This window comes from Rhinolophus hipposideros (assembly GCF_964194185.1).
Source record: "Rhinolophus hipposideros genome assembly, chromosome: 11".
NCBI lineage: Eukaryota > Metazoa > Chordata > Mammalia > Chiroptera > Rhinolophidae > Rhinolophus > Rhinolophus hipposideros.
The window spans coordinates 36,622,775-36,635,934 of record NC_138057.1 but is presented as its reverse complement, the minus strand read 5'-3'; the positions used below and the strand labels follow the sequence as shown (position 1 = coordinate 36,635,934).

The 13,160-nt window shown below is 46.2% G+C and overlaps 1 protein-coding gene and 1 long non-coding RNA gene across 3 annotated transcripts in view; one reads left to right on the top strand and one right to left on the bottom strand.

Annotated features, from left to right (window-relative positions):
- The window catches only part of MAMDC2 (MAM domain containing 2), a 128,897-nt gene extending 125,098 nt beyond the window's left edge, over positions 1-3,799 (bottom strand). The window contains exons 1-2 of one of the 2 annotated variants that reach the window (XM_081065259.1): positions 3,172-3,799; positions 2,702-2,815 (exon numbers count right to left, since the gene is read on the bottom strand). In XM_081065259.1, coding sequence (XP_080921385.1) covers positions 2,702-2,815; positions 3,172-3,205 — 148 coding nt within the window. In that variant the 5' untranslated portion in view covers positions 3,206-3,799. The remainder of the gene's footprint in view (positions 1-2,701; positions 2,816-3,171) is intronic. The other variant, XM_081065260.1, reaches the window with a different exon arrangement.
- LOC308504512 lies at positions 2,248-5,977 on the top strand. The gene is made up of 3 exons (XR_013994379.1): positions 2,248-2,414; positions 2,609-2,828; positions 2,975-5,977. It is a non-coding gene; the product is annotated as an uncharacterized lncRNA (long non-coding RNA).
- Positions 5,978-13,160: the final 7,183 nt, after the last annotated feature.

Here is a 13,160-nt window from a genome sequence, read left to right as displayed (position 1 = left end):
AAAGGGGTGGACCTCAAATACAATTCTGGGGAGCTGGGGAGATATTTTAAGACAAGTATCCCCAGATTTCAATCTCCTGTGATGAAATTCTACTTAGCAGATTCGTTTTTCTACTCAGTTCCCTTCACTGGGCTTTAGCCTTGTTCCCTCCACTGTAAATTAATCTAGTGACCAAGGACATATAGAAAGTGCCATTTGTGTTCCAAATATTGTGAACAAAAGTCTCGGAAACCTACAGTTTTATGCGGTGGATACAACACATGGAGCTAGATAGACCCAGTTTCAAAGGACTTTTGCAGCAAGATGAAGGAAATTTGCAGAAAAGCTTGCAAGCAGCTTGCCAAATTTCAGCCCAGGACAATTTTATTACCTTTAATTTACCAACCTAGAAATGGGTTTATAACAGAAATTCTTAGTGATGGCTTCTCAGCTGGCAACCACAGCAGTTGGCACACAACTGATTTACTGTCTCTCTGGAGAGGACCGTTATGTCCAAGTTCTGGTCTTTGAAAACCTCAATTTGTATCGACCAAAGCCTAACCTGCCTGCTCTGCCTAGAGTGCTCATATGAGAATGAATTAACTTCCCCCAGCCAAACCAGTAGTCCCCGTCCTGAGCCAGAAAGCAGTGGCTGTTAAAAGTTAGAAAGCAAGCAAAATGGGAAGAAACAGTGCCTTCATTATGCTATTAAACCATAATCACCTTTTCCTATAAGCATCTTTCTGTTTTCCCTGAAGGGGCACTGTAACTGCCACTGGTGCAGAGGTGCCAACTAGCGGAGAGCACTTCCTGTAGGTCTGGGAGGAGGCTGAGTTCAGCAGGCTGTAGCATGCCCACTGACCCAGGCGGCAGCAGGCTTTGAGGGGGCCACCCTCCTGAGAGAGGACTGGGGGGTCAGAAGGAGAGGGGGTCAGGGACTGAGGCTCCTGGAGGGTGCATGCTCAGAGAATGAGGATCCTGGAATAAGGGGTGATGTTGATTTCCTTTTCTCCGAGCTAGGATTAGGCTGAGGCAAGAGAGGTGTCTAGAGCACAAGATTTAAGGTTTTTACTCTCAGGGTCGTGCAAGTGGCTCTTTTACCCTAGCCCCAGCCCTGCTCAGGGTCACCAGCTGAGGGGTGTGGGTGTGTGGGTGTGGGTGCGTACACACACATTGTAAAGGTCAGTGTCTCTTAAAGTGTGGTCCTCAGCCAGACCAGCAGCAGCAGCACCTGGGAACTTGTTAGAAATGCAGATTCTCAGGCTCCACCCAGCCGAACTGAATCAGAAACTCAGGGGGTGAGGCCCAGCAATCTGTAACACATGCACCAGGTAATTCTGATGCAGCTCAAGTTTGCAAGCACTGTGCTAGAGAATACAGCTCTCCAAAGCCAGTCCTGTGGCCTATGCCAGGCCATCTCTCAAAATGCTTCACACACAACCAGAACAGGGAAAGGGAAGGGGTGAGATGAAAGAGACTTTCCTAAGGCCATCATCAGCCAGGTAGGAATCCCTCAGATAACAAATCAGGAATTGCTTTTTCCCAGCTACCCCTAAATAAACTGTAGAAGACAAGACTTGGCAATCGTTGGCAATAAATAAAGATTACTACTGAGCTAGTTCCCTGCTGTTTTTCCCCCTAACCAGGCAGCTCCGAGCTGGCCACTCAAAAACACCATGTGACACAGGCCAGCCATCTGAATAGTTTAATACTGAGATTCTCTCTGGTGAAAAATGGGGTGAACATCATCCAACGGTGAGGGGCAGAGAAGCTAATGTACGCAAAGCCCCAAACAGAAGCCTGGAGCAGAGTATACTGTAATGACAGTTCCTACATCGGAATCAGGGGTCCTGGGCTCCACCCTTCTCCAGGGAGCCAAACTGGATGATTGGAGGCCTAAGGACAATTGAGAGGGTTAGGAGGTTAGCTGGTTTCCTTTAAGCTGCAGGATTGTTCTAAAGAGGCTCTTTCCCAATCCAAATGGCCTGAGGCATCAATCTTCTAAAGGGGGTCCACAAGTGAGGGAGAAAGGAGAGGAGAAGGGACACTCAATGCCTGCTGTGGGGCACTGGAGAATGACTTATGTTTACTAAATAAATGAAGGGTAAGAAGTTACATCTTCGTTCAAACTTTGTCACTAGAACCCAAATGGTGAGACCACAGCTAACACGGGCCAGCTGAGTGACCTCGCACACAAGGTCAGGGACTTGGTTTCCTCTTTTGCCAAGTGCTGGGTTATAAATACAACAGGAGCATGAGAATGAAGTCATGCAACAAAACACTGTCAGGCACAACATAAATGTGAGATCTTAGCATTGAGATCCCATCACAGAATTATGGGACCCTTCCTGCAGGGCGCGATGAGAACTTTCCCAGCTCACAAAGGTGTCTCCTAGGACCAGAGAGGATGACGGCCGGTCAGGGGCACACAGGAGGTGGGTGACAATCATTAACTGCGTCCCCTTTCTCCTCTCCATTAAGGAGTCCTGGGGGGAGGGGCAAAACCTTCTGCCCCCAGGCCAGGTAAACAAAGGACGCCCCCACCCCACCCCCATCTCTTCCTTGGCCATCCAGACAGCACAGCTGAGGTTTGGAAGGAGGATCCGTGACGCACACTTTTCCTCCCCAGGGGATTTAACTCCAAGATAACGTTACCCATGTGAAAGAGCCAACCAGCAGGAGGAAAGTTCATCTCGGACCCCTGTGCACTAAGGCCCCTTACCTTCCTCATTTAAAATCCACGGCAGGAATGCAAATACCGAGTCAAAGCCACAGGTGCTCTCTTCAAAGGTGCAGGACCCAGCGGGCAGGTCCAGGGCACCGGCAAGCTGCAGGGCTGCGGGCACAAAGTGAGTTTCAGTTCCGGCTCCGACTGGGGAGCGTTTGCACCAACTCGGGGCACCCCTGGGAAACTACCTGGTGAAAGTGGGGGAAAGGCGTGGAGGAGGGGGCAGGAGAGAAATGCACTACTGTCCCCTTCCCTCCCCACCTCCAGGGTGCTTCCCGTGTACGAGCCGGTGCGCACGCCCATCGCCACCCCAGGCTTGGCTTGGGGAGCGAGGTTAGCGGCTGCGGAGAAGGATCCGGAGGCACCCTCGGATGGCCCAACCCAGGACCACCAGCCCCGCCACTGGGGTTGCAGCAGAGGGGGAGGGTCGTGAGAGTGTCCCGGGGGGGGGGTTTCACCCTTACCTTGCACTGCCAGGAGGACGCCCCGTAACAGCATGGTCGCGCTTCAGGGCGGAGGGCCAGAAAGGGGTGCAAGCTGCCAGCCAGCTGGGACGAGCGTGGGAGGCGGGGGCGCGGGGGGACCCGGAGGGAGAGGCAAAGCGTGCTCTTGGAGCTGCCCGACTTTGCAACGCGGCTCCTGGAGCTGAGCGGAAAGCTGAAGGTGCCTGAATGGAGAGAGCGGGTAATTCTGCTGCAGCCGCGGGTCTGACCACGTCCCTACTGAGGCCGGCCCGCGCGGCACAGCTGGTCCTGGGCGAGGATGGGGCTGGGCGGGGAGGAGACAACTGCACCCATGTGAAAAGCCAGCCAGGACTGGCTGGGAGAGGAGAGGTCGGGGTGCAGTGACACCGCTCAGGATTTTAAAGCTTGGGTCCAGACCCCTTGCAGACACTTGTAGGGGGCACGCCTTCCAGGAGCCCCTCCACTGGGTTGGGACAGGAGGCCCTCTGCCCCGCCCATCCGCGGTGGGAACCAGCTTATTTCTGGGGACAGCCTCCCCGCATCTGGCATGCCAGTGCTCCAAGGCTGGCCCTAATTTAAACTTCTTCTCCCCAGGATGGAAGAGGGTAGAATTCTCCTAGGAAAACCTAGAGGAAATTTTGGAAACTGTAGGGTGGAATAAGCTTTATGTCTCATGACTTTCAGCATTTATGGCCCAGTAATGCTAACTTTGGAATACCAACCCCCCCCCCCCCATGGTTAAAAAGATAGAACCCTTTTTAGCAGTGGAATGTCTGGCATGCCTGGTGCTCAGCATTCCCTCTGTCCGGTGAAACGGGGGCATTCCTCCTCTCCAGAGAGCCATGGTAAATCAATAGAAGGTCTCTAAATTGGGATGCGGGGCATGGGGGTGGTGATTGGGGGAGGGGTTTGCTGGGAGGTACCCACGTGCTACAAATTTGCTTTGGGCACTAAGTGGGTCTTTAAAAATGTTCTCTTGCAGTAAAGAAAATTGTGGGGTTTGGGGTTTTTTTGTTTTTCTTTTCTATCCTCATTATAATTTTGTGCAGGCAATTTTATGCCTAGAGTAGTGGTTCTCAAATGTGAGAATCCCCTGGAGGGCCCCCCCATCAGTTTCTGATCCAATAGATCTGGAGTGGGGCCCGAGGTTCTGCACATTCCTAACAAGTTTCCAGATGCTCAGACTGATGCTGCTAGTCTGCAACCACGCTTTGAGGACCACTGGCCTAACAAACTCCTGTTCAACCATCAAAGCCCTACTCACATGCCATCACCTGGTTTCCAGGATCTGCCTTGTCCTTCGTTGGAGCTGCCTCCAACGAAGGAGCTTCGTTGGAGCTCCTTCTCAGGAGATGCCTCCTTGGCTGTTCCTTGTTATTTCTCCAACCCCTGAACATTGGAGTGCCTCTCAGTTCTGTTCTTTTGTCTGCTGCTTCCTTCTCTACTCACTTCTTCAGGGATTTCATCCACTCATAGTTTGAAACACTAACGATAGCCCAATGACTCCCAAATGTATATTTGTATCCCCGACTGTCCACTAAGTCCAGCCTCTTCTGCCTCAATGCCACTTCAACATTCTCATTTGGATACTGACGAGCTATTCCATCCTTAACAGGTCCCAACAGGAAGGCCGAAGGTTTCTTCTCACACCTGCCTCTCCTCTGCATAAAAATTTTAGTGTTATCCTCGACTTTTCTCTTCGTCTCAGGACGTTACCAAATTCTGTCCATGCGGGACTCAGAATATAGCAGGTGCTGGCCACGCCCCCAGTGACTGCCTGGATCTAAACAGCCAATCGTTGTCCGCGGGATATTAGATTGGATATTAGATACTAGCATCCTCCTAACAGTGGTCTCCCCGCTCCTTCTGCCTTGTCCACCTCCACTCTATTCTTAACCCAGTAGTCAGGGGATCCATTTAATATGGAAACTGGGTTATGTTTCTTCTTGGCTCAAGGCTCCTAACAACTTCCCTAATCATCCAGCAAAACGCAAACTCTTCACAATGACTTACTAGGTCCTACAAGACCTGTCCCCACCCTTCTGAGCTCATCAATCCAGGGGTGAACAAGACGCATTCTCTGCCTCTAGGATGGAGACTGACCCATGAAAGGATCATTTCAATAAAATATGTTGGTGAGATAGAAGAAGGGCTGTTGTAAACATTTAAAACCCAGGGGCCAGGGAAGTAACAAATGAATGCCAAGAGCCCGGGTGTCAGGGAGACAATGGGGAGTGATGGGGATGATGGTGAATGGGAGCAAGCAGGTCTAACCAACGGGAATCGCTGGCATCACTCTGGGGTGCAGCTGCCATGGTGGGACAGAGGTCCAGCATCGTCCATTCCACCCATTTTTCAAAAGAAGCCCAATGTCCAGATTTATATGTAATAGCTCTGTCAATTAATTAAAACAAAATACATTTGAACCTTTGTGGGAGTACACCAAAACCTGCTCAATTCAGTTCTTAAGCTGGAGTTGACAGTGCCCAGATAGAACCAAGAAGATGGAGAAAGAGAGCCCTTGCCACCACCCAATAGCCAGTCATACATGACCAGCCCCATTCTAGAGAAGAGAAAACAGAGGTAGAAAGAGTCTAGAAGACTTTTAACCAAAATCACATGTCTCCAAATAGCAGGGATGGGATGAGAAGTCATTAGTTCGCCTCCTCACTGGCCAGTATTTGGGCATGTGGAGAGGACTTTGTAATACTCTATATTCTGTACAAATGTAAGGGTATTCATAATACCCTTTATAGTAATCATACTTTGGTTATTTTCTATTAAATATTATATGGTCTAAAATTATAATCTATGCTATAACCTCTGATCTCTGCCAAGACGTTGCCTTTGCTCTTGATTTTTGTCTGTCTCTGTCTCTCTGTCACTGTCTCTATGTCTCTGTTTCTAGGTCTGTGCTGCAATCAGTCTCGGGCTCCCCTCTGCCTCTTACTCTATATTCAGTGTTTTGCTCTGTGTTGCTTTCATGCTCTCTCTCCACACACACACACCAACATGCCCATACTCATTGCCTGCTCTCAGGTTGGAAATGAAATGGTAAAATAATTCCAGGCTCTGTGGCTTGTCCTGCCAATAACCTTTGCTGCATTCCAGCAGGAGGTGTATGTGGGCTCTGCCCCAAGGCAGGCTGGTGGTGTCCCTTGGTTCCTGCCCAGCACCAGCTGCCTCTCACCCCCAAGGGACAGTCACGTGCCTGCTGTGGGTCTGAATCATCCACTGTGAGGGACCAAGGCCCACGGTTAAGCAGTTCTTACAAATCTCCTTTTATTACAACATGTATAATCCACTGTTCAAATTGCCACACTCAAATGTCCTGAACTGGTAAAATAGATATTTCTTTGAGAGTGAGCATTTAGAAGGAAATAGATACTTTCTCTCCATCATTCATCTTTCCTCCATCAGCTTACTGTGAATCCTAGCTTGGAGTCAGACGTCCTTCACTGTGTTTTGAAAGCAACCTTTTCATTTTTTTTTTTTACTTCAAGTTCCCTGGGCTGGCTTGTCACAGGGATACCACATTTTGTTGAGTGTTTGTGATGTGCCAGGTGGTTTCATGGTCAATGTATAGGGGAAGAAACTAGGCCCGAAGAGTTTAAGTGACTTGCCCGAGAATATAGGACCAGAATGTGAACCCAACTCTAGCTACCACCACGTCTTTTTGACCTCTAAACTTCCACCCCAGTGGAGGTTTGAGCAGATACTTTGAAATGTCATGTTCTCAGATTCCGGCCCCTCCCCCTTCTTTCACTACCCCTAGGGTGGGCGGAGACAAGGAAAGGGAGTTTCTCTCTGCCCCAGCGAAGTGCCCATACCCAGGGTACTGTGGGCACAGTCTTTTGTGGTCAGAGTGGGACCTACTTCCCACCCACATCCACCCCACCCTAACACCCACTCCCCTGGCCATTTGCCTTCCTCCCACCGTGTCCTCTCATCCACTCCTCATGTTCTCACATGCTCTTCTTTCTGTTCAGAGTCAGCATGCCTTCTTCCCCTTCTCCTGTTAGTAAACTCTTTTTAATGGGTTAAACTGTGTCCTCCTAACCCCCAGAGTCACATGTGGAAGTCCTAGCCCCAGGGACCTCAGGATGTGACTTAATTGGGAGACAGGGTCATTGCAGATATAGTTAAGATGAGGTCACACTGGAGTAGAGTGGGCTCCTAATCCAATATGACCTGTGTCCGTATAAAAAAGGGAAATTTGGACACACACACACACACACACACACACACACACACACAGAATATCAGCTCTATACAGGCATGTGAGGTGTGTGCACGCATGCCTGTGGACGTGCTGTGCAGTCACATTCCCAATGAGAAGCCATGTCCCACGATTACCACTAATCTGGAAGCTTGATTTGCAAAGGGCTAAAGCACGGGGATTTAAAGATGTTAACACCAATTCTTCCAGATCTGCAAGTACCCAAAGCCCAGATAATTGGTGATAATGAAGAAACTCTACCACCAGGCATCCCAAGATGCCTTGGTGAGCGAATCCAATGAATGGCAATTCCACGTGCACCTTAGCACCATCTGGGGACTTGCTTCTTTTTAATACAAACATTGGGCACCACCAGACCAATTAAATTATAATTTCTGGGCTAGGACCAAAGCATTGGTATTTCCTTAAAGCTCTGCAAGGTGATTCTATTGAGCCAGGGTTAAGAACGCACTGGCTTAATCTTTTCGTCATCGACAAAATTAAGTACTATTAGTGTTAATGTGGGGGTGTGGGGAAGCTGCTTAAAAATAGTAAGAGAGTGTCATATAGAACAGGGAGCATAATTTTGTCATTGAGTCCATGGACTCTTGAGCCAGACTGCAGGGGTTCAAATTGTTGCTCTGCCACTTGTCACCTACCTATGAATCCTAGAGCACATTATTTGGTCTCTCTAGGCCTCAGTTTCCTCTTCAATAAAATGAAAATAATAATAGTACCTATTCACAGCGTGGTCGTGAGTGCTAGATCGGTTTATACTGTTGGAGTACTCAAAAGAGTACTTGGCACACAGTGAGCACTGCATAAGTATTAATATCAATTTTCTACCAACTCAAGTATTTCCACAGGTCCAGGCTTGTAGTTGAAATTGATGATGGAGTCTATCCTTCCAAGTAGCCTTTCGTATAGTTCCATGCCTTTGGGGATTGGAGGGATGCGGAAACTAGAAATATAAATTGAACAATTGGTAAATTGTAGCTTTCATGCTCTATCAGAGCAGAAGAAAAATATAAACTAGTGAGTGGATACCATTGCAAGTACCAACAACTAGGACATTAAAAATAGTAATGCAGAAAATAGTTTCAGGATTAAAATAGAAATATTTGTTTGATGACACTTGAGGTGGAGCAAAGATGGAATGGACCATATGAAGAGGCATCTTACAGGATTGTGTTTCTAGAGGCTACAGGAAATTATAGTCCCTGATTATAGCCTGAGGGCCAAGTCTGTCCACGTCCAATAAAAGTGTCTTCAAAAAAAACCCCAAAAACTTTAAAGTGAGACATCTTGTCTCTGAACTGCTGGAAGCCCCCATAATTCTACCCAAACTGAAAAAGTTGCTTTTCACATTACCTATTTTACAACCTTATATACACATTTATTTTTCATTTATTTTATTGGGTAGCTTTATTTATTTATTCACCCATAGCAGGTTTGAATTAGAGTTCTGAGTATTTAACACTTCGGACTCAGAACTTCTCTCATGGAGGTGGGGATGGGAATATTACGTGAGGAAACTGGTTCCCTCACCTCTAGGCTTGATTCTAAAACAAGACAATGGGACTGAAGTGGCCTCTTTCACTAGCTGTGGCAATACCTTGCAATGGGGGCTGCTTTCTACATCTCTTTCATGTTTTCTTACGGGGCCAACAACATCACCACATTCTTCCAGTAGGGAATAGCTTCCCCACAGGTGGCATCCACCTGGGTCCCCGCCACTTTGTGAGTCTATCGATTTTTGCCTTCTGTTCCTTCCTTCAAGGTTCAAATTCTTTATTTTTGAGGTACATCCTTTAGTAACTTTTTTTTCCCCAGCAAATATCTACAAGAGGTCAATTCTCCTAATCTTTGAAAACATTAGTCATAAAATATAGTTCACTTGGATATAGGCTTTCACAGTAAAGTTCTGGGTGAAGATGGAGGATAGAACACACTCATAGAAATTTTGCTTTTCCAGAAACTTTTGAAAAATTACAGTGAATAATCATTATTTAGAAATGTATGGATTTTAAAGAATATGGAGAATGGAAAAGAGAACAATAAACTTTTGGAAGATAGAATGGGGATAAATGAAAACTGACCAATCAGATCAAAGAAAGTCAGATTGGAAGCTGGCTCAGTTTATGCCACAATATCATCAAGAATCCAGGAGACAGTGACATCAGGTAACACGGGTAATGGGGGTGAAGAAGGTGGCGTAAAATAAGGAGGATTAGAAAAGCTGTTTGAGAAGCACTAGTTCCCTAGATCTCCTCACACTCCAGGCTACGGGATGACTTCTCCTCCCCACCTGTGTCAGCCAGGGCTCTCCAGAGAAACAGAACCAATAGGATAAAAATTATATACTACGGGGTGGCCACTTAGCTCAGTTGGTTAGAGCGCGATGCTCTTAACACAAGGTTGCCAGTTCGATCCCCACATGGGCCACCATGAGCTGTGCCCTCCACAACTAGATTAAAACAACTACTTGACCTGGAGCTGATGGGTCCTGGAAAAACACACTTAAAATAAATAAAAAGTTTTAAAAAACCCACAAAAACTAGTAATCTCAAGCTTAAAAAAATTATATAATACTATATATATAATATAATATATATAACATAATATAATGTAATATAATGTATTTATTGTGAGGCATTGGCTTACGTGATTATGGAGACTGAGAAGTCCCACTGTTGGCCATCTGCTAACTAGAGGCCTGGAAGAGCCAGAAGTGTAACTCCAGTCCAAACCTGAAGGCCTGACACCGGGAGAATCAATAGTGTCAGTACTAGTCCAAGTTCAGGCCTGAGACCCAGGAGTGCTATAGTCCGAGGGCAGGAGACGATGGATGTCCCAGCTCAGTAGAGTGAATTTACCCTTCTTTCACTTTTTTGTTCTATTGAGGCCCTTAACAGATTGGATGATGCCCACGTGCATTGGTGAGGGCCCTCTTCTTTACTCAGCCTGCCAATTCAAATGTTAACCTCTTCCAGAAACACCCTTACAGAAACACCCAGAAACAATGTTTTACCAGCTATCTGGGCATCTGTTAGCAGTCAAGTAGACACAAAAGTTTAACTATCACAGCATCCCAGCAAAACAGTGGACGTTTATTCTCTGAAAAGAGCCAAACAGTGGTATACTGGACTTGGGTGGCACAGACTGGGTTAATAGCAGGAGTACCACCCTGAAACCAGGGTGCGTCAATGAATGTGTAGACCTGAAAGTTGAGATTCTGCCTCCAAGCGCTGTTCACCCACTCAGCTTCCAGAATGGTTATGGCCAGATCTTTACTCTCCAGGGAAGAGAATTAGAAGAATGGAATAGTCATCTCTTCAGACCAGATCAAGAAGAAAAATTTAAAGAGACTGATGTTGAGGTTTCCCCTTACAAATGGCCTAGCCATGTCACACTCCAATGAAACCCACTCAGATCTTCCAATCAGCTTTTTTTTTGTATAAAATAGTCTGTTTTGTATAAACAGTATAGGAAGGCCAATATCTGAATCATGGAAGTTTAAGAAAGAGAGAAAATTGAAAATGAATGAGGAAAAAAAAAGAAAGAAAGAATTTAATGAAACTTCCTAAATTCAAATACATGAGTTCCTGGGTTGAAAGTCTGGCTCACTAAGCGTTCAGGACAATGGAAGAAAATACCCACACCGAGGCATGTCACCATGAAATATCAAAACAATCAAGATCTTAAAACATTTAAGAAACAAGAAGATCTTAAACATTTTCAGGGGGCAAAAGCAAGTCACATGCACTCAAAAGTAAGTCATACTCACACTCATAATAATGTAAACATTCGTGATTGATCTAAACAAAATTACACTATTGCTATACAAAAGGTTAGAGGTCTGGGAAGTATGCAAGTGCATGATGGATGCAGAAGGAAGAAAACAGAAATCCCTACCTTCAACGTAGAAATAATTATTCTATTACCCTCTGGCCTCTGTCGGTGCTATTGAGAAGTTTATTGATACTCCAATAGTTGCTCCTTTGCTGGTAATCTTTCTTTATTCTCTGGTCACCTTTTGTTTTAGTCCTTGTCTTTGGTGTTCGTCAGGGTTCCCAACAATCCTGGTGAAGAGGGATTTGAAGGGGCTCATCTGGGATCCTTTAGGAATCCATGTATGGCACTACAGTTGTATGCTGGGCCAGTTGAAATCCCCAGGCCCACAAATTATACCCATAAGGATAAATCATTGGAGACATAAGAACAGCCTTTGGATAAACTGCAAAAATATAAAATTCTGAAAAGAGGCTATGAGTAATGGACTTTTACCCAGGGAGAACATCCAGGGAATAGACGTAATAGAATGCTGAGTGGAAGATGGCCTATGTCCAGAGAAAAGAGCAATGTGGAATGCCCCATATTCAAAAGAGAAATGAAATTGATCTGGGCCAGGCAATTCTTCCATGGATTATTAAGAAGTGGCTAAATGGGCTCCGGAACCTCCAAACATTACTTCAGCCTCTGCTCTACACACCCTTCCACCTCCAGTCTATGTAAGACAAGATTAGGGGGAGAAAGGAAAATCCTGTGAGTTGAATGTTGTTGGTGAAGGATGAGTACTATGGCTTTTCCCTCCTATCTCCTTGGGAGAGAAAAGAGAAGCTGCCTTTTTCCAAATCCCCCCCAATGGGAAAAGGGCTTCAAATATGACTCTCAGAGATTTAGAGTATCTTCCTGACATCGTATTTCTTAGTTTGGGTTATGTTAAACAGTGCACTTGCTGATCTGTGCCCTGTACCTATACGTGCAGGGGAGAAAGAAATGGAGAAAGACGACAGGGCAGTCTGTCTTCTTACTACTTGGTGGGGCAAAGTTGTGTAAGTTTCTTGCGGGTCCACAAAGAGCTCAGGCTTGAGCTGCTTTATTAATATACTGCCCAATAGGGTGGCTATTCAAGCAAGAACTCCAGTAGCTGGAGTCTATGGGGTATTCACCATGGGTCAAAGCTAGGCGTGAGGGGGCTGTGGTAAAGGCCAAATTTCAGGGAATCTTCCAGGTCAGGAGATGGGTCCAGGTGATGTGAGGAGTTGGAACCAAGAAGAGGTTTCTCAAATGTCTGAACCTTCAACAACTAGCACGTTAGACAACCTGAAATCAGAGAGGAGAGAACATGAACTGCTTTGATTGTCTCCACTTGCTGCCTCCAACCATGTTTTACTGGATCTTCCTTGACTGTTCTTTAATGACATCTTATGCGGATTCCATAATTTCTGGTCACTTGCATACATAGAAAATCTCACCACCAGAGAGCCAGTATTTAGACATGTGCCACCGAGAAGGGCATGTGATCTGAGAGGGGACTAGAATCGCACCGGTCAGGTGAATAGTTTTTCTTTTCTTCATCTATCCTCCCTGCCCCTGCACTGCAAGAATCACAACTGGAGGAAAAAGAGAGAAGGAAGCGTGAATGTGGAGCTAATATCTTTTCCCCAGTCCCGAAAGAAGCCTTGCTGGTGGTATGAGGCAGGGCGAAGACAAGTATTCAATTGGATATGCATTTAAAGTTTGAAGTTAGGCTGAATTGAACTTTTTTGGTTGTAGAAATAGTCTTGAGACTGAGCTTCCAGGAACAACACTCCAAATCATGGCACAGAAATGACCTGTTAAAGAAATGCCACTATCACCTTAGACATCGAGAACTCCACTGTTAATGCCCCCCAAAGCCAGATGTCATCGCCATCACCCAAGCCAACAAAATGGTGGCATTGAACATGGCTTATATCTTTTGTTAGTCATTTAGGAATTTTAATCT